This window comes from Eriocheir sinensis, chromosome 15 (genome assembly GCF_024679095.1).
Source record: "Eriocheir sinensis breed Jianghai 21 chromosome 15, ASM2467909v1, whole genome shotgun sequence".
Taxonomy (NCBI): domain Eukaryota; kingdom Metazoa; phylum Arthropoda; class Malacostraca; order Decapoda; family Varunidae; genus Eriocheir; species Eriocheir sinensis.
The window spans coordinates 805001-832500 of record NC_066523.1 but is presented as its reverse complement, the minus strand read 5'-3'; the positions used below and the strand labels follow the sequence as shown (position 1 = coordinate 832500).

At 47.6% G+C, this 27500-nt stretch overlaps 1 protein-coding gene across 1 annotated transcript in view; it reads right to left on the bottom strand.

Moving 5' to 3' along the window:
• LOC126999060 (SKI family transcriptional corepressor 1 homolog-B-like) overlaps window positions 1-27500 on the bottom strand; it is an 85747-nt gene that overhangs the window by 19326 nt on the left and 38921 nt on the right. Inside the window, exons 4-7 of the mRNA XM_050861439.1 lie at window positions 27064-27185; window positions 26527-26673; window positions 26126-26381; window positions 24991-25962 (exon numbers count right to left, since the gene is read on the bottom strand). Of these exons, the coding sequence (XP_050717396.1) occupies window positions 24991-25962; window positions 26126-26381; window positions 26527-26673; window positions 27064-27185 (1497 nt within the window). The remainder of the gene's footprint in view (window positions 1-24990; window positions 25963-26125; window positions 26382-26526; window positions 26674-27063; window positions 27186-27500) is intronic.

Here is a 27500-nt window from a genome sequence, read left to right as displayed (position 1 = left end):
AGATGATGGAAAGAAAGAGGAGGAAGAGGTAGAACAGAGAGAAATTCAAGAAGGCGAAGGAGAAGTCGAAGAAAGAAGACGATGAGGAAGAAGAACGATGAAAAAGACGAAGAGGAGGCGAGAGATGAGGAGATGAAAGAGAACGAGGAAGAGGAGGAAGGCGAGGAAGATGGGAAGTTGATGAAGATAGAGTAGGAAGATATAGTGATGACGGGAAACGAAGAGGAAGACGAGGAAGAGGAAGAAAAAGACGAGATAACTGCAGAAAACGAAGAAAACGAAGGGGAGGGCGAAGAGGAGGAGGAGGAAGAGGAGGAGGAAGACGAGAACAAGAACGAGGAGGAGGAGAACGAGAACGAGAACGAAAACGAGGAGAACGAAGATGATGAGGCGGAGAAGGACGAGAAGCAGGCGGCAGAGTCGGATCGTAATAGCGGCGAGCAATGCAATGTGTTGGCGTATGAGACGGCACACGGAGGCCGCATCAACACTTGAAGAGGAGCATCGGCGGCCACTTGAAGCCTTAATTGGGCCGCCTTGCTCACTCCTCCGCCTCGACGCCGTCTTGGAGAGCTGAATTACACTGCCTAAGCCGCCATCATCTCTCCCTCTCAAGACGCCGCGGGAAAAGGGCGACACTGGAATTAACTAACGAGAGGTTGCTTCAGACCCTTTCCTTCCTTAGTGAGAGCAGATGGAGATGGTGAAGGAGAAGGAGGAGGAGGAGGAGGAGAGGGCGAAGTAAGGACACACACACGCGGGCGCCACGTAATAAGGTTGACCTGAATAAAGTCTCTTGCAGCTTTCGTCCTCCTCCTCCTCCTCCTCCTCCTCCTTCTTCTTCTTCTTCTTCCTCCTCTACCTCTTTCTTCTTCCTCCTCTTTCCTCTTTCTTCTTCGGTCTGTTCTTCCTTTTTCCTCATCTTCTCTTTCTTCCTCTTTTTCATCTTCCTCCTTTTTTTCCTTCTTTCTCCTGCTTCTTCTTCTTCTTCTTCTTTTTTTCTTCTTCTCTTCTTCCTTTCTCTCTTCCTCTTTCACTTTCCTCCTCTTCCTTGTGATTTTCTTCTCCCTTTTCCCATTTTCCTCCTCTCTATTCTTCTTCTTCTTCCTCCTCCTTCTCATCCTCCTCCTCCTTCTTTCAAACATAACAAAAAATTACGCCCTATTAATAGAAAATCTCCGCTAATGGAAACAAGATTGAAAATGGTGTGTGTGTGTGTGTGTGTGTGTGTGTGTGTGTGTGTGTGTGTGTGTGTGTGTGTGTGTAAGGGAGAGAAGGTAAAAAGCTTCCCAGAATATGTCCAGCAAACAGCCCGCAGTGTCAAGGCAGGAACACTCAAACATAATCAAGGGAGAGCTCTGGGCGAGGGAGGGAGAGAGGGAGAGGAAGGGAGAGAGGGAGGGATGGGGGAAAGAAGGGAGAGAGGGAAGGGATATGGGGTGAGGGAGGAAGGGAGAGGGAGAAGGGGGCAGGGAAAGAGAGAGAGGGAGAAGGACGGGGATGTAGAGGGGAAGGAAAGGAGAAAGGGCTCGTAGTGAGAGAAGGGAAGAAAAAGAGAAGGAATACAAAAGGAGGCGTAGCAGGGAGGGTGGAGGAAGGAAGGAGGAAGAAGAGGAAGAGCAGAAAGTTGAAGCCACGAAACAACAGAACAAGAAAATCAAATCAGAAAGCAGTAATTGACAGGTTAAAGAGATAGAGGGCAACAGAAAACACCATTAGGCAAACAGGAAGCTTCGTAACATATGTAAGAGTGAACTGGAAAGTCTATAACAAGAGGGAGAGAGAGGCAAGAACAGCGAATGACGAGGATAAGGAGATGAAAAGGGAACTAATAACATTGAATAACCAGGTAGAGAGAGACAGAGGAAAGAGGGAGTCACAACATAGCAAACACGTAACAGAGTAAGGTTTGAGTCTATGGGAAGAGGGAGAGAGAGGCAAGAGCAGTGAATGACGAGGATAAAGAGATGCAAAGGGAACTAATAACATTGAATAACCAGGTAGAGAGACAGTGGAAAGAGGGAGGCACCACATAGCAAACACGTAACACAGTACCATATGTAACAGAGGAAGGCTTGAGTCTATAGTAAGAGGGAGAGAGAGACAAGAGCAGCGAATGACGAGGATAAACATTGAATAACCAGGTAGAGAGAGACAGAGGAAAGAGGGAGTCACCACATAGCGAACACGTAACACAGTACCATTTGTAACAGAGAAAGGCTTGAGTCTATGGGAAGAGGGAGGGAATAGCAAAAGAGATAGAGAGAGAGGAAAGGAATAACAATGAATATAACTATGTAGAGAGATACAGAAGACAGAGCGAGGCACCACATAGCAAACATAACACGGTAGGGGGCGAGAGAGAGGAAAAGAAGAGCAGTTAATGACGACGCTAAAAAGATAGAAAGGGAAGGAACAACAGTGAATAAACCAGATAGAGAGACACAGGGAGGCACCACTTAGCAAACAGAGGGCACAGAAGCATATGACTGTAACAGAGAAGCTTGTGTGGTGAGGTGAAGGGAAGAGAACGAGGTAGAGGGCGCTAGCTGCTTTCATCCCCCTGTGCCGGCGACGTCCCTTGTTCCTCCCTTCGCTCGGGCAAACACGCGGACAAACGCTATAGACAGACGGTAAAGAGGCTGTTCCCGGAGGCTGTGGGTGAGGGGAGAGAGTGTTCGCGGCGCCACAATGGGATGCTGCACTCCATGATGTAAGGGACAACTAAAGGATTAAGGCGTAAAGAACAATAGGATTTAACTGTGATGTGGAGTCTAAAGAGATGGGAGAAGGGTTTTGTGTTATATTAGAGGATTTTGTGTTTTGTTTTACTGATTGAGAGTTTGTGTAGATAAAGAGATGTAAAGGATAAGAACGTAAGGTAGTGAATATGATGTTTACAAAAGTGTATTGAATTTGAAAGGAAGAAGAAATAGTGGTTTTGTTATATATATGAAGATCTGTTTTTCCATTACTGATTAAGAGTTCGTAGTGAGATAAAGGAATGTGAATGGTTAGAAAGATGTGAGGTAGTGAATATGATGTTTACAAAAGGGTATTGAATTTGAAAGGAAGAAGAAATAGTAGTTTTGTTATATATATATGAAGATTTGTTTTTCCATTACTGATTAAGAGTTCGTAGTGAGATAAAGGAAAGGAAATGGTTAGAAAGATGTGAGGTAATGAATATGATGTTTGAAGAAGGGTGTTGAATTTGAAAGGAAGAAGAAATAGTAGTTTTGTTATATATATGAAGATTTGTTTTTCCATTACTGATTAAGAGTTCGTAGTGAGATAAAGGAAAGGAAATGGTTAGAAAGATGTGAGGTAATGAATATGATGTTTGAAGAAGGGTGTTGAAATTTGAAAGACAGAAGAAGTATTTTTTTTTGTTAGGAAGACGAAAACTTCATCTATCTCCTCCTCTTCTTCCTTTTCCTACATATCCAGTTCCTCTCCGTCATCTTCCATCAGCTCCTCCTCCTCCTCCTTCTTCCTTCCCTCCTACACTCTGCCCTAAATCACTACCATTTTTTTTCTTTTCATTACTTCCACTAATTTTACTACTTTTTCGTCTTCCTTCAACGCCTCCATTTCTTCTGAGTCTTCCTCCACCTCTTACTTCCCCTTCCTCCTCCTCCTCCTCCTCCTCCTTCACCCGGGTTTACTCTGTGCCCTAAATCATAACTCAAACTGGGCCCGACAAACAGAGGAGGGCGCGGCGTGAGGGCGGGTCGCGGGGGTGTCTGTGTTTAATGAACAGTAAACACGCCTTACATTCAGCCGGGCACAAAGGGACGGTGTGCTAAGCCGCTTAAAAACATTAATGAATGGGCCAACCCGAATGACCCGCGTGTAAAAATGATGAGGTACACACAGAGGGTCGTGGGAAGGGACGGGGGGAGCTTGACGGTGAAGGGGCGGTACTGGGACTCGGGACTTGGGACTTGCGGGCTTTTGGAGAGAGAGGCTGTTGCTGGAGGCGAAAGGAGGAGGAAGAGAAGAGGAGAAGGACGCGTAGGAGGAACAAAAAGAAGGAAATACAGACGAGGATGGAGAAAATACAGGTTCTGGAGAAGTAGTGGGAGAAAGAGGAGAAATAGGAGGACGATTGTTGGAGGCCGTCGCTGGAGGCGAAAGAAGGAGGGAGAGAAGAGGAGAAGGACGGAAGGGAGGAGGAATAAGAACGAAATACAGACTAGGATGGAGAATATACAGGTTCTGGAGAAGTAGTGGGAGAAAGAGGAGAAAAAGGAGGACGATGAGGAGGGAAATTAAGACGATATATAGGAAGGAGACGCGGGAGGAGTGGGAGTAGGAAGAGGGATAGAGAAGGACGATGAGGAGGAGGAAATAGAGGAAAACACTGGTGCTGGAAGGGCGGGAGGAGGAAGAGAGGGAAGAGGAGGACGAGGAAGAGAAGGAATAAGATGAAAATATTGAGGAGGAAGACGGGTAGAGGAGGACGATGAGGAGGAGGAAATAGAGGAAAACACAGGTGTAGGAAGGGCGGGAGGAGGAAGAGAGGAAAGAGGAGGACGAGGAAGAGAAGGAATAAGAGGAAAATATTGAGGAGGAAGAAGAGGAATAGCAGAACGCCGCAAACTAGATAAATCATACATTCTCTATAAAACGTTTGCATTACACGAAGATCCCCTCTAATTAACGTAACTAACATGGCGTAAATGAAGAAAAAAAACTCCCTGCACTAACTAACGACTTGAAATAGCAAATAGAATAAGCTACAAATAACAGACACCCGCGAACAACCCCTGAACATGTCCCGCCAAACCTCCTTAAGAAACAGCCCAATTAAGTAAGAAGAGAAAAACGCAGTACTTCGGCGACTTGATCTCCCTTCACACATATAAAATCACTCCCTGCACTAAATAACGACCTGAACTAACAAATAAAATAAGCTGCAAATAACAGACACCCGCGAACAACCCCCGAACATGTCCCGCCAAACCTCCTTAAGAAACAGCCCAATTAAATAAGAAGAGAAAAACGCAGGACTTCGGCGACTTGACCCCCCCTCACGCACACACAAAGTCACTCCTCCCTCCCCCCTCACCCCACCCCTCACACAACCTCCCCTCCTCACCTACTCCAACCCCAACACACACACACACACAGACGAGGCCGCAAGAAGGAAGAAGGGAGAAGGGAGAGAGGGTTACGCCTCTATCCGCGCGGCCTTATCGATGGAGGCAGTACAGAATGGCTGCTGGGCGGGCGTAGCGGCAGGCACCTCCTCCATATTGGCCGCCTACATTATGCATCCCGCCGACCAAGACCAGGAGGAGGAGGAGGAGGAGGAGGAGGAGAGCGAATCTGAAAACGCAAAAGTGCCGTCGCCGTTCTGGGAAGGAAGGAAAAAAGTAAAAGGAAAAGAAGAAAAGGAAGAAGGAAAGGAAAAAAAGGAAAAATAAGAAAAGAAGGAAAAGGAAAAGGAAGGAAGGAAGGAAGGATGGAAGAAAGAAGGGAGGAAGGAGAGCGTGTTAGGAGGCAAGGAAGGAAGGAAAGAAGGAAGAAAGAAAGGAGGGAGGGAGGGAAGGAAGAAAATCGTGCAAGGAGTGAGGGAAGAAAGAAAAGAAGGAAGGAAGGAGGGAAGAAAGGAGGGAAGGAAGGAACGAAAGAAGTAGGGAGGGAGGGAGGGAGAAGATGAAGATGTTTGGGTGATTTAAGGAGAACAATTGTATGAAGGAGAGGGAGTTAGGGAGGGAAGGAGGGTAGGAGGAAGGGAGGCAGAAGAAGAGAGAGAAAGAATAGAAGGAAGATTAGAAGATAAGTTGAAATAAACGCAAAAAAAGAAGGAAATTAAGAGAAACGCACTAAGAAAGACTAAGAGGAGGCGGAGGAAGAACTAGAAGAAGAAGAGGAGGAGGAAGAAGAAGAGGAAGAGGAGGAGAGAAGGGGAAGGGAAAGTCAAGAGGGGAAAATGTTGACTAAAGAAACGCCCGCGAGGTGAAGAGAAAGAGTTAGCACGTGTCGAGGAGGAGGAGGAGGAGGAGGAGGAGGAGGAGAGGAGGAGGAGGAGGAGGAGAGGAGGAGAGAGAGGAGGAGGAGAGAGAGAGAGAGAGAGAGAGAGAGAGAGAGAAAGGAGAGAGAGAGAGAGAGAGAGAGAGAGAGAGAGAGAGAGAGAGAGAGAGAGAGAGAGAGAGAGAGAGAGAGAGAGAGAGAGAGAGAGAGAGAGAGAGAGAGAGAGAGAGAGAGAGAGAGAGAGAGAGAGAGAGAGAGAGAGAGAGAGAGAGAGAGAGAGAGAGAGAGAGAGAGAGAGAGAGAGAGAGAGAGAGAGAGAGAGAGAGAGAGAGAGAGAGAGAGAGAGAGAGAGAGAGAGAGAGAGAGAGAGAGAGAGAGAGAGAGAGAGAGAGAGAGAAATTTAGATAAAGATATAGTATTAGTAGTAGAAGTAGTAGTAGTAGTAGTAGTAGTAGCAATAGCAGTTGTAGTAGTAGTAGTAGTAGTAGTAGTAGTAGGACTGGTATAGACGAGTTAATCACAGTGTTAATAAGAGTTAATAATTATAACAAGGTCTTTCTCTCTAGGCCATTCCCTTGACATCAATCCATTCTAGCAATATCAATAACCCAGATACAGTTCTCTTTCCATTATTTGCTTTCCCCTGTTTTTCTTCTTCTTTCTATTCCTTATTTTTTCAAGTCTCGCCAAACCAAGCCTAACCAAATTACCTAACCAACCCTTAAATAGACAATCATCCAGCCAAGTCTACCAACCTCTACGAAGCTATCCAACTGATGAACAACTCATAACTTAACTAACTAACTAACTACTCTAGCTAAGCCAAAGCAAGCCAAGCCAACCTCAGTCAAGCTTAGTCAAACCACCTCACCTAACCAAACAAGAGCCAAGTCAAGTCCACCTCAGCCAACTCACTTAACCACCCACCCGCCTAAAGCCTAACTAACTACCCAACTACCAAGCCAAGCCATGTCAAATCAAGTCAAATAAAGCCAACCTCAGCCAAACCACCTAACCAAACCTAACCTAATCCACAGCTCAACTAATTATCCAACCATATAACCAAGCCAAGCCAAGTCAAGCTAAACCAAGCCAAACCATGCCAAGCCAAGTCTCGCCTAACTCATCTCCCAGCGAGTCACCGAGTCGAGCCAAGCCAAGCCAGGCCACGCCACGCCTCGGGCCCGGCCGCTGCATCGCGCTAGGCTGCCTCCGCAAACTCCCTTCAACTCCCTCGGAAATTTCACCTTTGAATTTTCGATGGCCAAGTTTTAGTTTTACATAGACGACTGCACATTTAATCTTAAGTTTTTAACCAGACTGGAATTGCCTGTTTTACTCAAGGGTTTTCGAAAAGTTGAAATTGTTAGGGATAAAAGTTTGCTGCCCTCCCCACTTTGTCCCTCCCTCTCTCCTTCCCTCTCCCTCTCTTACTCTTCCTCCTCCTCCTCCTCTCTCTCTCTCTCCCTCCCTCCCTCACCTCGGAACGGCTCTAGTATTGGATTAACAAGTTTCGGGAAAAGTCGATGGCTAAGAGAACCTCCAGAAAATATTTGTTACACTTGAACAACACACTCACTTGTTTCTTTCACCCTCCCTCCCGGCCCCGTCCCGACCCTCCCCGACCCTCCCCGACCCACTCCGCCTCGCCTCGACCCGACTTTCTGGGTATTTCGTCTTTCCTCTCCCCGCTTCGCCTTCCTTCCCTCCAGGTATATGAGACGAAGGTTGGGAGGGGAGGGAAGACTGGGTGGGGGAAGATGGGGAGAGGGTAGAAGAGGGAGAGGAGAAGTGAGGAGAGGAAATAAAGGAAATGGAGGGAAAGGAAAGGAGAGGAAGGGAGAGGAAAAGAGGGCGTGGAAAAAGGAAAACGACGGGATAAAGTGAAAGGGAGGGAAAGGATAAGAAGGATGGGGAGAAGGGGAGAAAAGACGAGCAAATTAGAGGAAAGGAAAGGAAAATAAATAAGGGAGATGGAGGAAGGGAGAAAAAAGGGGGTAGAGGAAAGGAGAGGAGAGGAAAGGAAAGGCGAGGAGAGAAAAGGAAAAAACATTAGAACCATAAAAATTTGGATGGAGAGAAAAAGCAGAAAGAAGGCGAGGAAAGCGAGCAATAAAGAAAGGAGTAGGAAAGGGGATGGAGTGGGTTGAGGAAAGACAAAGAAAAGATTAAAAAGGGTGTTATCTATCAATGCACCTGTCTATCTATCTATCTGTCATCTATTTCTATCTATCTGTGTGTCTGTCTGTCTGTAAAACTGTATCTCTCTATCCCTCTTTTCTTTCTTCATATTCCTGTTTTTCCTTCTTCCTTTCCTTCATATTTTACTTCATATACTCTTCAATATTCCACCTCCTTCTCCTCCTCCTCCTCTAACCTCTCCAACCACCACGAACAACAACAATAACAGCAACAACAGCAACAACAACAACAACAACACCTCGGTCCCCTTGGCTCCACCACTCACTGAATCTTCCTCAAACATTTTTCAGCAGCAGGGTTTGTGTGCCTCCCGTGCCGCCTGGTTACCCTCGCAATGTCTCCCGCACGCCCCGACACGTGGCCGCCGCGCCCAACCTTTCGGGGCCGGCAGCTTTACGACCGCCAGAACGCCTCATACTTAAGTTGTGGGTAAATATAAATGGTGGCAGCGGTGGGATATGTATGCGGCATGTCTGCGTCGTGGTGGGAAAGTGAGGGAGGGCGATTGAATAAGGTGGGAAAGTGGGAGACGGGAAGAGAGAGAGAGCGAGGGAGAGAATGACAAGAGAAAAATGTGTGTGATCAGTATGTAGTGTGTGTCTGAGTGTTTTTACTTCTTGTATGTCTTTTGATCCAATATCCCTGAAAAATAGACAAAGACAGGCAGACACATACAGGTAGATATACGTATAACTAGAGAGACGGACAGGCATACAGACTAACAGAGAAAGACATACATACACAGACAGGCATGCAGGCATTCATACATATAAATAGATTGCCATATAGAGTTCATATATGGATAAAGTTATGAGGAGAAATTTTACGATATGGGTGAAATAAAGGAATGGGACGATGTGACATTGTAAGGAAAGAAAGGAACGAAAAATAACTCTTGAAAAATACGATATGAACCAAACATACAAGAATAAAGAGACGGAACACTAAGAAAATTGACGAAACAGAATCTAACTCTCCTGAAGAAAAAAAAAAACGAGATAGACAACAAAATATATAGGGTGAGGCAGGGTGTGATAAGGGAGACTAGGGTGAGGCAGGTTAGGAGAAGGGAGACTAGGATGAGGCAGGGTGAGATAAGGGAGGGTAGAGGGAGGCTAAAAAAAAAGGAGAAAGTGGTAGTGAATGCGGGAGGGAGAGATATATTGAAGAGCCTGAGACTCGAACGCTTACTAATGAAAGAAGATGAAGCTTGTGTGAATAAGCGAGTGGGTGAAGGGGGAGAAAAATCTTACACGCGAGAGAAGGATTGAGACGTGGTAAACGGAGGTTGTAATTATGTCACCTGGATGTATATTAATGAAAATAAAGTGTAATTGAGTGGTTATAATAAAAAGGCTGAAGGATATATTATAACTCTCGGATGTTTAATGAATAGAAATGTGTAACTTGAATGGATAAACGAGGATATATTACTAGAAATGATGTAAATTAATTAAAAAAGCGAAGAAAAAAGGAAATAATAGATAAAATAAATAAAGAGAGAAAATATTAATAAAGATGCGTAAATTGATTGATAACGTGATGGAATATTATAGAAACATATTAATGAAGGGTTAAAATTAAGAAATATTACTAAAACTGTATAAATAAAGGGAAAAGGTTAAGGAAGAGAAGGGTTAGGATTGGGAGGAAGGAAGAGGAGGAGGAGGAGGAGGAGGAGGAGGAAGAGGAGGAGTAGGAGGAAATATTACTAAAACTGTATAAATGAAGGGTAAAGGTTAAGGAAGAGAAGGGTTAGGATTCGGAGGAAGGAAGAGGAGGAGGAGGAGGAGGAAAGTTGGAAAGTTTCGTTGAGTCGGCGCAACATCTGTGGTCATAGGAGGAGGAGGAGGAGTAGGAGAAGGATGAAGGTGTAAATGAAAGGATAAACTAAAATATAATGCTAGAAGTGTATAAATGGATAGATAAAGCGAGAAAATATTACTGCAATCTATAAATGGACGGAAAGAATAAAGAAAAATAACTAAAACAATGTGAATGAGTAGCTAAAATTGCCTCTATTGTCAAACACTTACAGTCAATACTAGCGAACATAAGCAGGATATGGATACAGGACTTCGGTAAAACACATAACCATTACCAACTAACGAATATACGCGAGTGTTCCACGTGGCGTAACCCGCAAAAGCACTCACACGCAAAATACCCCCAAAATTGTGTTTCAGCAACGTATGGGTTCGGGATTACGTTAAAAACACTTATTAGCACAACTGACGACTACTATTATAAGTGCGTGTACCTTGTGGCGTAGTGCTCTAAGTGGAGAATTGAATTAGAACACTTGTATACGAAATTTATCCTTAAGTTAGCCCAGCAATGTATGGGATCAGGGCTTGATGGCAACACTTATTAACAAAACTACTACTACTATTATTATAAGTACGTGTACCTTGTGGCGTAGTGCTCTAGGGGGAGAATTGAATTAAAACACTTATATAGGTAATCTATTCCTACAGTTATTCCAGCAATGTATGGGATCAGGGCTTGGTGGCAACACTTATTAGCAAAACTACTACTACTGTTATAAAATTATAATAGAGAGAGAAATATATTAAAGAAAATAAACAAGAACAAAATGAATTACTTATCACAGCAATGTATGTCGGAACTTTATGGCAACACTCCTTCGCAATACTGAACACAACTAATACAAAAAAATAAAGTGCTCCAAGTGCTTCAGACGGTCGATTCCAAACACTTATTCGCACTTGAGTTATCGACATGAAAGCTAAGTAAGGGAATCACATTTAGGTTCATATTTTTAAACGTATCGGATCGGACTCCCTTTACGACTATTTTTCCAAGGTGCCTGAGAAGATCAACCGGGTTTTCATCCATGGGTCAAGCTTTCCCGTTCAAGGCCCAGAAGTCGTGTAAATCTGTCCCTACCATCACAAAACAGGCCATAAAAATCCCAATAACTTGTACACGAGAGGCTTTTCAAAGAGGCGAACCAAGGTGACCATACGTTAAGGAATATGGGTTTGAGGGGCGAGTTTTTCCGTTCAAGGCCCAGAAGTCGTGTAAAACTGTCCCTGGCATCACAAAACAGTCCATGAAAACCTCAACAGCAATTTGTACACGAAGATATTTTGAACTGGCGAACTAAGATGACGATATGCTTAAGAATACGGGTTTGAGGGGTGACTTTTTCCGTTCAAGGCCCAGAAGTCGTGTAAAACTGTCCCTACCATCACAAAACAGGCCATGAAAATCCCAATAACTTGTACACGAGAGGCTTTTCAAAGAGGCGAACTGAGGTGACCATACGTTAAGGAATACGGGCCTTAAGCACACAGGGAACGTTCAAGCGACGCAGAAAGACGCAGAGAAAAGTGAAGAAAAGCAATTACCCGCATTATATCATTAGTTCCTGTTTGATGGTGTAAAGGATCATTAGTCTAAGCCCTTCAAATTAACTATAAGCGCACGTACACACGCTCACGCACACACACACACACACACACACACACACACACACACACACGGGGGAGAGGAAGGGTAAACAAAGAAGAGTTGAAAACCTTTTGTGCACCGACATTTTCCTCACACCTCCTCCCTTCCTTACCTCTCACTCCTCGCCACGCCCACCACCACCACCACCACCACCACCACCACCACCGCCACCACCACTTAGCGTTCCTCTCTTACACCTTTTCCTTTCTTTTTGACCCTTCCTCCTCCTCCTCCTCCTTCTGCTTTCTTCCTCCTGTTTTTCCCTTTCTATCCTTCCTTACTAATCTTCTTCTTTCTCCTTCTTCTTCTCCTCCTCTTTCTCCTCCTCTTTACCAACGCAAATCACCCTCTTCCTCTTCCTTCCTTCCTTCCTTCCTTTCTTCCTTCCTTTCTTTTCAAACTATCATCTTTCCCCCCTTTTCTCTTCCTCTTCCTTCTTTTCCTCCTCCTCCTATTCCTCCACTAACATCCTCCTTCATTGTTCCTCCTCTTTCTCCTCCTCCTCCTCCTCCTCCTCCTTCCTCCCTTCGTGGCTCTCTTTTAGCGTGTTTATTTAACCGGCCATTGAGTGTGATCAGCGCCACTCATCAAACATTCATAGCTTGAGGCTCGCACTCTGCCGCCGTCGACTCTCAATATTGATTCGACAACAGCGCGCAACAACGTAACGGCGGCGGCGGGGGGGGGGGGGAGCATGGGAACCGGGCGAGAGAGAGAGAGAGAGAGAGAGAGAGAGGGACGTAGGAGAAGGAGAGAAGAAGGGACGGAAAGTATGGTGGGCATCGAGGGGAAAGATAGATAAGAGATGGGATGGGTTGGGAAGGAGGGTAGAAAGGAAGGGTAGAAGTGAAGGGAAAAAGGGATAGGATAGGACAACGAAAGGAAGGATGGAAGGAGGGAGGGAGGGAAGGAAAGGAGGCGAGAGGAAGGGACGCAGGGGAGGAGATAGGAGTGTAGGGGGAAAGGGAAAGAAGGAGAGTAGAAAGGAGGGGAAAAGTGAAGGAAAAAGGGATAGGATAGGAAAACGAAAGGAAGGATGGAAGGAGGGAGGGAGGGAGGGACGAGGAGGAGGGTGGAAGGATGGTAGAGAAAAGGAAAAAGAGGGAGAGTGTGAAGGAGACATGACGGAGGGAAGGAGGAGGAAGGGAAAAGCAGGTTGGTAGTTTTTTAATAGAAGGAAAGGGAAAAAGGGGGAGAAGGGCGGAAGGAGGGACGGGAAGAGAGGGACTGAGGGAGGGGAAGGATGAGAAATGAAGGCATAAAAAGAAGACAAGGATAAAGAAGAGACGGAGGAAGAGAGAGGAAGAGGAGGATATGAAAGGAGAAGAGGGAAGGAGGAGAAGTAAATGGATAAAAAGAGGGATAGAACAGAACAGACGTGGGAAACAAGGCAAAAGGAGAAAGGAACAGAGGGAAGAGACAGAGAGGGAAGAAAGGAACAGAAAGGGATTTAAGAGAGAATGGGACAGGTGGAGTACCGTTGCAAAATAACGAAGCGAGGAAGAGAGGGCAAAGAGAGATAAAAAGTTAAGGTGAAGTAAAGAAACAACAAAATATTGAAAGAGATAGTTAAAAAAAGAGAGAAAAAAAGGGAATTGTGAACAGGCTGAACACAGGTTAGAGGGAAGGGAAGGGAAGGGAAGGGAAGAGATGGGAAGGAAAGGGAAGGGAAAGGAAAGGAAGGGAAGAGATGGAAAAGGGAAGGGAAGTGATGGGAAGGAAAGGGAAAGAAGTGAAGGGAAAGGAAAAGAAGGGAAGGGATGGGAAGGGAAGGGAAGGGATGGGAAGGAAAGAGATGGAAAAGGGAAGGGAAGGGAAAGGAAGGGAAGGGAAGGGATGGGAAGGAAAGAGAAGGGAAAGGAAGGGAAGATAGGGGAAGGAAAGAGATGGGAAAGGGAAGGGAAGGGAAGGAAAGGGAAGAGAAAGGAAGGGAAAGTACAGGAAGGGAAGGAAATGGAATGGAAGGGAAGGGAAAGGAAAAGAAGGGAAGGCAATAGGAAAGCGGGGAGAGATGGAGAGTGAAAAAAAGAAAAAGAGATGGAAGGAGAGAGGAATGGAGGAAAAGCAGAGAGGAATAACACAGTGTAAAGAAAAACTATACAGGAAAAAAAGAAAAAGAAAGAATTGAATGCTGAAACAGGGGAGCGGAGGAAAAGAGGGAGCTAGCGAGAGGACGAGGGGAAGAGAGAGAAAAAAGAAAGAGGAAGAGGAGGAGAGAGGAAACTACGGTGAAAGGAAACCAAGTGAACTAGAATAAAGGAGAAGGAGGGTAAGGGAAGGAAGAGGAAGAGGAAACATATGATAAAAAAATGAAAGAAATATTACTGAAGGGAGAAAGAGAAAAGAAAATATAGAAAGATAGATAGACCAAAGATAATTAAGGAAGAGAGTAAATATGGAAGGAAATTAGGAAGGAAAAGAAGGAAGAGAAATAACAATAAGTAAATAAATGAATATAAAAGAAAGGATGTAAGAAAAATGTAAGAAAATGAAACAGGAAAAGAAAAGAAGGAAAGCAGGAAAGAGATTAAAGGATTGAAATTAGTAAGAAAAAGAGAAAAAGATGGAGGAGAGAAAAAGAAAGATTAAAAGAACGAGTAACAAAAAAATTAAAGACAGCAAAAAAGAAAGAGAGAAAGAAAGAAAGAAAGAAAGAAAGAAAGAAAAATAAATTAAGATAGAAAGAAAGAAAGCAAGAATGAAAGAAAGAAAGAAAGATAGATAGAAAGAAAGAAAGAAAGAAAGAAAGAAAGAAAGAAAGAAAGAAAGAAAGAAATTAAGATAGAAAGGCCGCATTGCAGACGTTTCATTATTCAAGAGAAGAGAAATTTGAACCTCGAGACTTTAAATTACTTGAGAGAAAAAAAAGAAAGACAAAAGGAAGGAATTTCACCACAAAGAACGAAAAGAGAGAGAGAGAGAGAGAGAGAGAGAGAGAGAGAGAGAGAGAGAGAGAGAGAGAGAGAGAGAGAGAGAGAGAGAGAGAGAGAGAGAGAGAGAGAGAGAGAGAGAGAGAGAGAGAGAGAGAGAGAGAGAGAGAGAGAGAGAGAAAAGCGAAAACGGAATTACGTACTTAGTGAGTGGCGAAGAATGATGAAAATTTTGAATAGACGATGAGACGCACACACACACACACACACACACACACACACGCACACACACACACACACACACACACACTCACACACAAATGGCTCTTAAGATCAAGCGACTTTTAACTTGAGCGATTTACCGAGAAAGACTTAAGCGGCGCCACGCACGCACCACGGGTTAAGTGATCGGCGGACTTCCTAAGCGACAGGGAAGACTTAAAACGGCAGGACTTAAGCGACACGCATGACCTAGGTGTTTGAGGGACATACTAAACGATAGGAACACGAAAGGAAGGATGGAAAGAGGGAGGCGGGGAAGGAAAGGAGGCGAGAGAGAGAGGTAGACGTAGGGGAGGAGATAGGAGTGAAAGGGAAAGGATAGAAAGGGGATGAAGGGAGGGACGAGGAGGAGAGTAGAAGGATGGTAGAGAAAAGGAAAAAGGAGATAATGGAGGAGACATGAGAGAGGGAGACGTAGGGGAGGAGATAGGAGTGAAAGGGAAAGGATAGAAAGGGGATGAAGGGAGGGACGAGGAGGAGGAGAGTGGAAGGGTGGTAGAGAGAAGAAAAAAGAAGAGTTTGGAGGAGACATAAGAGAGGGAAGGATGGTAGGCCGGAGGAGGAAAGGAAAAGCAGGTCGATAGTATTTTTCTATAGGAGGAAAGGGAAAAAAGGGAGGAAGGGCTGGAGAAGGGACGGAAAGGAAGGGACTGAGGAAGGGGAAGAGAGAGAAATGAACTTGTCTGTCAACTCCCGCTTTCTTTTTTTTTTCTGTGTGTGTTAGTGTGTGTGAAAAATTATTACATGCACACAAAAAAATATTCGTTCACCCCCTCCCCATAAACACACCCACACACACACACTATACGGCAAACCACATCCCCCCTCCACAAAGCACATCTCCACCTCCCCCTCCTCTTCCCTCAATCCCCATACAGTCCCCAACCCCTTATAGAGCCCCCGAAGCCCTACCATAGATTTCCAAACCCCCATAAAGTGCACCTTAACCCTCCCATAAAATTTCCAACCACCCACAGAACCTCTCCTAACCCACCCACCACCCACCCACCCACCCACCCACGCCAAATTAACACCCAGAGTCACCATGTTAGTTAGTTTCGTGCACCACCTCCACCTCCACCACCACCACCACCACCACCATCACCGCCACCGCCACCCCTGTCCCTCCCTGGTCATCAGTTTCCGCTTGTCCGGCGCGGCGTTGTTGATTTTGAAGTAATTGTATAAATAAAGAAATTAGATTCTGATTGTCCACAGGTAACTAATGACCATACGGGCTAAATGCTACGGGGAGGAATTATTATAGTGTTTAATTAATCTAACGCTCGCTCGCTCGCTAGCCAACCAGCCAGCCAGACCTGCCCCCCGTACCCCCCTTCGACTCCCCCCTTCTCTCTCTCTCTCCCTCTCTTTCCAAGCCTCTCCCTCCCCCCTCCTACTCAATGCATCCCTTTGTCATACTCTCTCTCTCTATCTATCTATCTCAATGTCTGTCTCTGTGTCTGTCTGTCTGTCTGTCCGTCTGTCTGTCTCCCGTCGTTGTTGTTGTAGTTATTGTTTTTTATAGTGATTTGGGTAATTAGTTAGACAGATAGTTGGATAGAGAATAATTTTTTACGTGCGTGTGGGGGTGTGTGGGGGAGTGTGTGTGTGTGTGTGTGTGTGTGTGTGTGTGTGTGTGTGTGTGTGTGTGTGTGTGTGTGTGTTTGTTAAAGCTGTCACCGGCCTTTATCAAGTAGCTATTCAATGGTAAGGTAAGGTAAGGTTAGGTAATGCAAAGTAAGGCAAGGGTAGGTAAGGTGAGGTAAGGAGGCAGAGGAGGAGAAAAAAGAAGGTGAGGTAGAAGGTGAAGAAAAGGCGGAGGAGAAAAAAAGTGAGGAAAAAGGTGAAGAAAAGCAGGTGGCGGAGGAAGAGGAATAGGAGGAGGAGGAGGAGAAGGAGGAGGAGGAGGAGGAGGTGAACCATCTTGCTCAAGGTAAAATAATGCACACGGCCGTGAAAGAAACACACGTTCCATTAACTTTCATTCCAGCGAACGTCTCTTGAGGAGCGGAAAACACCAGCTGCCAAAAGTCCGGGAGGAGGAGGAGGAGGAGGAGGAGGAGGAGGAGGAGATGGCAGTAGATGTCACGATGGAAACAAATGATTCCCTCCCTTCTTCCAGGTTCTCTCTCTCTCTCTCTCTCCTCCTCTCTTTTTTCCTCTATTTCTTTTTCTTTCATCTCTCGTCTATCTTTTCATCTTGTGTTTTTCTTCTCCAATTTTCGCTTCTTCCTCTTCATTTTTCTCTTCCTTCTCCTCCTCCTCCTCCATTAGTCAATTTATTATTTCTCCCCTTCTTACAAATCTCTTTAATTATCTCTCCATCTTTCTTTCTATCTATCTATCAATCAATCAATCAATCTATCTATCTATCTATCTCTAACACAGTACTTTCTTTACAACCTCAAGAGCAAATAACCAAAATCAATAAAAAATACTAACTTGCTTACATAAACCACTCGTATTAAGAACTCGTATAATAACTCTTGATCGCTTCCATCCACCGAGTGCTTTGTTTGATCTGCACTTTCCTTCCTCTATTGTGACGGTGAATGACGGGAACCAAGCGAAATACGTAGCAATCAGGCTGTTATGTGTATTACCGTTAGACTGAGCAGGTAAAGGTATTAGTGGTAGGGAGGAAGGAGGGAGGGAGGATAGGAGGGGATGAGAGGGTAGGGTAGGGTAGGTTGGTAGGGGAAAGAGGGTAGGGAGGGAGGGAAGTTCGAAGAGAGAAAGGTAAGGTAGGTTAAGTTAAGTTAGGTTAGGGAGGGAGGGTAGGAGGGGAGAGAGGGTAGGGTAGGGTAGGTTGGTAGGGAGGGAGGGAAGTTGGAAGGGAGGAAGGTAAGGTAGGTTAGGTTAAGTTAGGGAGGTAGGGTAGGAGGAGAGAGGTAGGGTAGGGGTAGGTTGGTAGGGAGGAGGGAAGGAAGGAGGTAAGGTAGGTTAGGTTAAGTTAGGTTAGATGGGAAGATGAAAAGAAGGAAGGAAAGAAGGATATAAGGAGGGATGGAGGGAAGGAGGAAGGGAGGAAGGAGGGAAAGAGAAGAAAGAGAAGGAAGAAGTATAAGAGGAAAAGAAGAAAGAAAATAAAGGAAAGAAGGAGAGGAAGAACCGCAGAAAATATTAAGTTGGGAGGGGGAAGAAAGGAAGCATTTGTCTCTTTAGCGAAGTTTCTTGACAGTGAATCTATAATATGCAAATTTTCACTCTGACGGCTAAAGGAACTGAGTTAACCGTTTCATTATTACACAGAGAGACAGTCCCCCCCCCTCCCCCTTGCCTCCCCCACACACATGCAGACAGACCCCACCCCCTGACACACACTAGCCCCCCTCCTCCCCACACATACTCCTCACCCCTCCACATACAGATACCCTCCCACACACACAGACAGCACCCTTTCACACACACTAACGTCCCCTCTTTCCCCACTCCTCCCCACATACTAATACCTCGCAATCCCCACTTCCTCCCCTCACACACACACACGCACACACACACACACTATCACCCCCTCCTTCCCCACTCCTTCCCCTCACACAAACACACTAGCACCCCCTCCTTCCCCTCTCCTTCCCCACACACTAGCACCCCTCCTCCCCCCTCCTTCTTCCCCTCTCCCCTACACTACTAGTAACTCATCGTCGCCCAGTTAACAATGGCGTGGCTGTAGTTATGCTAATTTTAACGAGGGCCGCCGCGCCGTCACCATTCATCAGACTAACGGGATAACTAAGGCCCATTCATTACTACCTGTGTGTGTGTGTGTGTGTGTGTGTGTGTTACGTATTAAGTGTTCTCTCTCTCTCTCTCTCTCTCTCTCTCTCTCTCCCTTTTACCTTCTCTCTCTCTCCCTCCTTCCTCCCTTTCTCTCTCTCTCTCTCCCTTATCATCCCTTTCAAATGGTCCTTCCTTCTCCCTTTCTCTCTCCCTTCTTCTCTTTTTCTCTCCCTTCTCAACCATCTCTTTCCCTCCCTCTTCATTCATTCATGCTTCTTCTTCTCCCATCATTCTCTCTTTTATCACTTTCCTAACTCTCTTTCTTTCTTCATCTTTCTATCTATCTCTATCTCTCTTCATCCGTCCCCTCATTCTCACTCTATCTTTCACTCTCTCTCACTCTCTCAACCTGCATTACATTTCCCCTCTCTATCCCCCTCTCTCTCCCTCTCCCTCTCTCTCTTAGCAGATTAGTTTAAATATTCAGCCCCTCAATGCCGCCTAATGGCCTGCGCGGCACAACCAGCGGCTAATAACATTGTCCACCCGCGAGTTAATTCGGGCTAATGGCTGATTTTGCTCTCGACTTTTGATGGCGCCGTCGAGACCTCATCGAGTGACACCCCAATGTTAGGGTACTGTGCGCGTGTGTTAGTCAAGGCGAACCGGGAGCAGGAGGAGGAGGAGGAGGAGGAAGGAAGGTACAGGGGAAGAGGAGGAAGGGGAGGAGGAAAGGTGGTATAAGGGAAGAAAGAAGTGTAGGGAAGGAGGAGGAGGAGGAGGAGGAGGAGGAAGGAAGGTACAGGGGAAGAGGAGGAAGAGGAGGAGGAAAGGTGGTACAAAGGAAGAAGGAGGAGGTGTAGGGAAGGAGGAGGAGGAGAAGGATATGCAAGAGAACTAAAAAGGAAGAGGAGCAAAAAGAGGAATAGGCAGAGAGAACAGGAGGATGAAGAGGAGGAAGAACTGAAGGGGGGAACAGTTGGAGGAGATGCAAGAGGAAGAGGTACTGAGGAAGAGGAGGAGAACCAGGAAATAGAACACAAAGCAGAAAACGCAGAAGAATTATGAATATGACGAAGAGTATATGGAAGTAAACACGAAAATGAAGAACAGTGTTGGAAGAAGAGGATGATGAAGAAGAGGAGGAGGAGGAGAATAAACGGGAGGGACTATGAAAAGCGAAATGAGGGCAAGTTAAAAAAGAGGAAAGTAGAGAAAAATGAGATGAGAAGGGCACAACCACACCACGGGAGAGAGAGAGAGAAGGAGAGAAGATGTAGGACGTATTGGAGAAAGAGAAAATGAGAAGAGGAAGAGGAGAGGAGAAGAGAGTAGAAGAGAGGGAGAGAGAAGATGAGTGACGCATTGGAGGAGGAGAAAATGAGAGGAGGAAGAGAAGAGGGACGGAGTAGGAGCAGAAAAGAAGAGCAAAATAAAGTTAAAAAAAAGAAGTTTCGTATCGGAAAAGAAGAAGAGAAAGAGAAGTGAGTGAGGGAGAAAGGAAAACAATGCAGACAGGAGAAGAGAGAGACAAGGAGCAGAGAGAGAGAGAGAGAGAGAGAGAGAGAGAGAGAGAGAGAGAGAGAGAGAGAGAGAGAGAGAGAGAGAGAGAGAGAGAGAGAGAGAGAGAGAGAGAGAGAGAGAGAGAGAGAGAGGGAGAGAAAGTGACGTATTGGAGAAAGAGAAAGTGAAAGTGAGTGAGAGGGAGAGGAGTGAGTGAGGGTTGGGTGGTGTGAGAACAATTAAAAGTAAGAGTGGGAGAGAGAGAGAGAGAGGGAGAGAGAGGGGAAGAGAGAGGGAGGGAGAGAGAGGGAGGGAGGGAGAGAGTGTGTCCGTGTTTGTTATGGAGGCGGGCCCTGGACCACCACTTCCCTCAATTAATGGTAATCACATTTCACGAGTGGTGGTGGTGGTGGTGGTGGTGAGATAAGGGTGGTTCAAAAAAATCAACTAGACTATAAAAGAAAAGATAAGAAAAGATAAAATGTTATGAATATGCAAAAAGAGATGAGTTAAAGTTATCTATGAAACTTATAAGAAATTACTGGTGGTGGTGGTTGGTAATAGTGGTGGTGGTGATGGTGGTGGTGATGTTGGTGGTGGTGGTAATGGAGTGATTAAAAAAAAAACTAAAACAAAAAAGAAAAACAAGAAAAAACTAGAAGAAAACACCAGCATTTTTCTTTTACTCCTGGGTGGTTGTGGTGATGACAGTAGAGAGGGCGAAAGTGGTGGTGGTGGTGGTGGTGATGATGGGTAATGGTTGAGGTAGTGGGTGGTTGTGGTAGTGGGTGGTGGAGGTAGTGGATGGTAGTGGTGGTAGTGATGGGTAATGGTTGAGGTAGTGGGTGGTAGTGGTGGTGGTGGTGGTGATGGTGGGGGTAGTGGTGGTGGTGGTGGTGGTGGGCGTGGGTCGATAGGTGGATGGCTGGCTGGGTCTCGTGGTGGTGGTGGTGGTGGTGGAGCGCTCGCTGGGAGTCATCAAGCCACTTTTTCTTGTTGGACTAATTTAAAAGTGTTACATGTTTTATTTAATTACCTGACCTCACCGCCGACACCACCACCACCACCACCACCTCTCTCTCTCTCGGGCTCTTTCCCTTGTCATATATCTATCTCTCTATCTATCTATCTTATATATTTATTCGGCTTCTTTCTTTCTTTTTCTTTTACTGTTTCCATTTTTCTTCTTCTCTCTCCATCTATCTTTTTTTTGCTCTTTCTGTTTATTAATCTATTTGTCTATGTATTTTTTTCTTTTTTGTCTCCTTTATTTTTTCTTTGTTTTCTTTCCTTCTCTTTCTTATCCTCTCTCTCATTATCTATCTATCTCCCTATCCCTTCCTCTCCCTCGCACTCTCTTTCTCTCTCCTTCTCCCTCCCTGTCTCCCTTCCTCTTCTTCTTTCTTCCTCTCTCTCCCTCCATCCCTCTCCCTCGCCCTCCCTACCTCTCCCTCTCTCTCGCTTCCAGAAAAATTAAAATAAAGTGACTGGCCGTGTTTGACTTTAAAATATTAATCGAATACTTGAGCTGCTGCTGCCGGGGCGGTGGCGGTGTGCTGTGGTGGCTGTCGACGTGACCTCACTCGCCTCCTGCCTTTCTGGGTAATACTCGTTCGCTTGGCTCATTTTTCTTGCTTAAAAGTTACGCCCGAGGTGACACACGGGGAGGCGACCTTTACTAAGAGAGATAGCAACGCAGGAAGGAAGAGAAGGAGGAGGAAGGTTGCAGGAAGGTAGAAAGGAAGGAAGGAAGGTGGGAAGAAAAAGAGAAGGAGGAGGAAGGTTATAGGAAGGTTGTGATAAGGAGATGGTGGATAAAGAAGAGAAGATGAAGAGAAAGGAAAGGAAGGTAAAGAAAAGAAGAAAGGTATGGAGGAAGAGAAGAAGGGTTGTAGGAAGGTAAGGTAAGGGTAGGTAAAGGAGTAATAGAGGAAGAGAAAGGAAGGAAGAAGGGGAAGAAGAAAAAGAGGAAAAGAAGAAGACAGTAAGGAGGTGCTAGAAGAGGGAGTGAGAGAGAGAGGGGGTGATGGAGGAGGAGAGAGAGGAGGAACAGAAGGGAGAATAGAAAATGTTCAGGTGCTTTAAGGGAGGAGGAAGGGAAAGGAAGGGACGGGACGGGACAAGGAAAGGAGGGAAGGGAAGGAACAGGGAACAAGGGAAGGAAAGATAAGAGAGAAGGAACAGGAACAAGGGAAGAAGGGAGGGACAAAGGAAGGGATACAGGGAAGACAGCACACTACATACTCTTAGGCAATTCCGTGACTCTGGTGGTGAAGGTGGTGGTCGAGGTCGTGTTGTTGTTGTTGTTGTTGTTGGTGGTGGTGGTGGTGGTGACAAGCTTACGTATGATCGGTCGGTAAGTCAGTTTGCGTAGCGTCAAACATCGCCGAGGGAGGACACCTGACGGGGACAAACTATACCAAAACGAAGGGAGAGAAAGGGAGAAAGGGAGAGGGAGTGGTGGTGGTGGTGGTGGTGGTGGTGGGTAGTGGGTTCCCAATCCCTTCCTCTTCCCTTTCCTTCCTCTCCTTCCCGTGGTGGTATTTTTATTTATTAGGGAAAGTTAGGGGAAAGTAGAAGATTCCCGTCACACCTCCCTTTCATCCCCCTTTCCTTCCTCCCCTTCCCTCTCTCTCCTCGCTCTTCCCGTGGTGGTGGTGGTGGTGGTAATGGATGGCGGCGGCTACACAGATCAAATGCTCCACAAATAAGTTAAGCGAGGCGGCGAGAGCGGCGTGAAGGGCGGGTCAACAGTTGCGGCGGCTTGGTCCTGGCTTGACACATGATGGTGGTGGTGGTGGAGGTGGTGGGGGTGGGGGTGGGGGTGATGTGTTCTGTGTGTGTGTGTGTGTGTGTGTGTGTGTGTGTGTGTGTGTGTGTGTGTGTGTGTTTCGCTCGGCTTTTTGACTTCCTAAGGTAATCGTTTCTCGAGAGCCAGGAGGTAAATAATTGCTCTCTCTCTCTCTCTCTCTCTCTCTCACCCTTCGTAACTCCCTCTCCCTCCCTCCTTCCCTCCCTTCTTTCTCTCCATTCCTCCCTCCCTCCCTCCTTTCCTCAAGACATCCATAAGTGTTTCACAAATAATGATAATTGGCAATTTTACGAGTGTGTGTGTGTGTGTGTGTGTGTGTGTGGTCAATACACACACACACACACACACACACACACACACACACGCGTCCGTCCTTCCCGCCGTAATGAGCCTCAATATCCACGCAAGGCGGCACGTGTAATTTTGTTTGCGGGCGATTTTCTTTATGTGTGTACAACGGGGTTACATTATGGCAACCAGGGAGGGAGGGGGAGGGAAGGAGGGAAGGTGGGTGGTGGTGCTGGTGGTGGTTGTGGTGGTAAGTGTTTTTGTGGTGAAAAGTCAAGGTATGTTATGTTCGTAAGGTAGGAAGGAAGGAAGGAAGGGAGGAAGGAAGGAAGGAAGGAAGGGAGGAAGGAAGGAAGGAAGGAAAAGAGGAAGGAAGGAAGGAAGGAAGGAAGGAAGGGAGGTGGGAGGTTACATGTCACTAATGGTTATTGTGGTGGTGTCAAGCTGCTGGTGGTAATGACAGTGATGAAGGTGGTGGTAATGGTGATGATAGTAACGATATTATAGTGGTAGTGAGTGGTGGTGGTGGTGGTGATGACAATAGTGGTGATGGTGGTAATGGTGATGGAGGTGAAAGGCACAAGAATCGGGAGTCATGCAACTGGTGGTGGTGGAGGTGTTGTTGTTGTTGTTGTTGTTGTTGTTGGTGGTGGTGGTGGTGGTCAGGGCCAGGTGTAATGTCCCCGTCCACACACACACACACACACACACACACACACACACACACACACACCTGGAGCAGAGGGGAAGGCCGGACGTGGAGGCGTGGCGCAGGTAAACAGTCTTAGCCATTGATTAGAGCGCCACTCCTCTATGCATTACGCCGGGGTTCATTTGCATAGGAAAGGTGAAGTCTGTAATGGGAGGAATAAGCTGCCACGATACCCCTCCCCCATCAACCTCTCTTTCTTTCTCTCCCTCCCTCTACCTCCCTTTCTCTTTCTCTCCCTTCCTTCCTTTACTTTCCTTAATTTCTCTCCCTTACTCTTCCTTTATCCCTCCTCGTCCCCGTGTTATATTTCCAAGCCTTTCTCTCCCTTCCCTCCCTTTCTCCACTTCTCCCTTCACCCCCTCTCTCTCTCCCTCCCTCCCTCTTTCTCTCTCTCTTTCTCAGTGGTATATATCCAGGCACTCCTCTCTTTCTTCCTTCCCTCCATTGATATACCTCCACTCCTCCAATTCTCTCCATTTACCTTTATTTCTTCCTCTTTCTCCTTTCCCCCTCCCCTCCACCCCTCTCACTTTTCTCTTCCTTTCCTACCTCCGTTCCTCCACTCACTCTCCCACGTTTTCCTTTCTTCTCTCTCTTGTGTCACACGCACGCACACAAACACCTGTCTCCTCCTCCTCCTCCTCTCCCTTCTCCCCTCCCCACATTAAAGCCTTTCTTGACCATTGATTACGACCGAGCGCCGTCACACCTCCCCTTCCCCTTCCTCCTCCTCTTCCTCCCCCCGTTCCCCCTCCCCCCCCACGACACTTACCCCGCCACGCATACCGTCCACAATATTTATTCCCTAAAACCATTACCGCGCGCCTCAAATTTACGTAAGGAATCCAGGTAATGGCGGGACTTAGCGGGCGGGCGAGGCGTGCGGCGGAGAGGGCTGTTATTTTACTGCCACCGCCACCACCACTACGTCGAGCGGCGGTGATGCGTGGCTGGTGGCGTGCGGTGGTCAAGGGGCAAGCAGTGAGGTGACATCTGTAAGTGCTAGAGTTTTCACGGAGTCTTGGTGGATAAACATGACGGTCTACAGTGTGTGGGTGTTGATGGTGATGATGATGATGATGATGATGGTAATAATGATCGTGTACATGTCCCCTCAACCCTCCCTCAGGAGCACTTACCTCCAGGGCGCCGCGCGGGGGCTCCAAGATGCCGCCGCCGCTGCTGCTGCTGCTGCTGGCGGCGGGGACGGGGCTGCCGCCGCCCCGCCCGTGGGGGTGCGTGGCGTGGGCGGAGTCCTCCCTCAGGCCCCGCTCCTCCCTCGTGCTCGGCTCCTCCCTGCGCGCTCGCTCCTCCTTCTGCCCTTTCTCGTCCCTGTGGCAGCGCTCCTCGTGCCGCGCGAGCCCCGCCGCCGCGCCGCCACTCTCCTCCACCTCCGCCTCGCCCGGCGCCTGGTCGTCGCCCGCCTCGCCGCCGCTCGGGAAGTCCTCGGCCTTGTACGCCTCGCCCTTGTAGTGGCCCGCCTCGAGGCCCTGGTGCTTGGTGGAGCTGGGCTTGTAGCTGTCCGCCTTGTGGCCGTCGGCCTTGTAGTAGCTGTTTTTGTAGCCGCCGCTCTTGTAATTGTCGCTGTGATAGTCTGCGTCGTCGTCCGTGGCCTCGATGTCCACCGTCTCGTCGTCGGAGTGCCTGCTGGAGTCCGGCAGCGGCGCCCCCGAGTCCCTGCTGGCACTGACCGTGGGCGTGGGCGACGCGCGGGCCACGGGCGTGAAGGCTGACAGGTGGGCGGGCCGCAGGACGGGAGGCTCGGTGTCTGGGGGCCGCAGTTCTGCGGCGGGGTCTGGCCTGGGGTCCGTGAGTGGCAGGGGAGGAAAACTGGGGAGCGGTCGTCTGGGCCAGGCCGCCAGGGGATAGGGCAGCCCCAGGGGCGGTAGCGAGCTCCTGGAGCCCCACAGGTAGTCCACGAAGGTCTGGTGGGCGTCCTTGTGGTGGGCGGGGTAGGGGTGAGGCAGGGGCGCGAGATAGGGCGGCGGGTAGGAGAGGTCAGAGCCCACGGCCTTGAGGGCGGGCGGCGCGAAGGCAGGGGGCTTGGTGAGCGGCGCCTCCAGGCGGGGGGATTTGACGCGGGAACTTTGGCCCTGCGGAAAAACACGCCGCTGCCAGAGGCAAAAGTTGGTTACTGTGATGAGAGCGCCGCACACGGGGTGAGGCCACGTGCCCTGACAAAACCATCACTCACTCCACAACACCCACAACATGACTGTCCTTACAACCCTAACACTGAAGGTATTGTTGAGCCCCCAAGACGGCGGCCCTTACCTGTGTGTTGGCGGCCATGAGGCGTTTCCTGGTGCCGCCGTTGAACATTGCCTTCACGTCCTCCCAGGCGTGCTCCACCTCCATGGGCGGGTCACCGTACAGGCGGATGTGTCGCCGCCAGGAGTTGAAGTTGGCGGCGTCGGGCTGCACGTACTTGCTGTCGGCGAGGCGGTGCGAGTGGAACACGAACTTGTTGGGGCTGTAGAACATGGCGCAGTACAGACACTTGATGCACTTGGCGCGGGACGAGTTGTATCTGGCGGGGCGGAGGGGGAGGATGACCAATGACGAACAAAGAAACGCCCTTCATAACGTAATGCAACACACACACACACACACACACACACACACACACACACACACACACACACACACACACACACACACACACACACACACACCTGGAGGGCACGAAGGAGCCGCGGCAGCCCCACGCACACTCATGCATCACGTCGAAGGCGAAGTTCTCCGGCAGCTTGGGCGGCGAGTTGTCTCCCAGGAAGGACTTGCAGAGCCGCTCCGCCTCGCGCTTGGTGATCATGCCGCACCTGCCGGGCGGGAGGGGGCACGTGACTAGGGGCGGGGCAGGGTGTCAGAGGGGTGGGAAGGCAGGTAGGTAGGAAAGTAGGTAGGTAGGTAGGAAGGGAGGTAGGTAGGTAGGTAGGTAGGAAGGAAGGATGGTAGGTTGGTAAAGTTCCTAAATAACTATTGGAAGAAGTAAATACTGAACGGACGAAGATTCCACACATAAATAAACAAACCTTGATTATCTAATCCTCTCTCTAGATTAAATACACGTAAATAGATAAATATTTTGATAAAAAAAAAACCTCAAACGAATACAAGTTAAAAAATACATGCAAATCTATGGATAAGAAGTTGAGTGTTTCCTTTACATCCGTCCAGGCGGAGGGCGTGAGGGTCGCCACCGTGCGTACCTTCTGGAGGAGATGGGCATGGCTCCCGCGCGCCGCAGGATCTCCAGCTGGACGGGCGTGCACTGGACGCAGGTGATGCCCAGCGCCACGCGGCGGTTGTGGATCTCGTTGTAGCTGAACTCCTGCTTGAAGGACACACACGGCAAGGGTTACTGGCGCCGCGCACGACACTCCTAATTAGACTACGAATATATGCACTGGTATGGCCGTCAGGAGTGTTATGTTCCGTCTGTCAGTTAAGAAAACGTCGAAAACTAAAGCAATTCAAGACAACACTTGTAGGAATGGTTATTGGCAAGGATTACTGGCACCTCGCACAACACACTCACTTAGACTACATTGTAAACTAAAGGAAATTTGAATGCTGGTCAGGTAATCAACAAGCAACAGACGGATGACTTCGTGTGGCCTCTTCACTGTACAAGGAAGCACCTCAC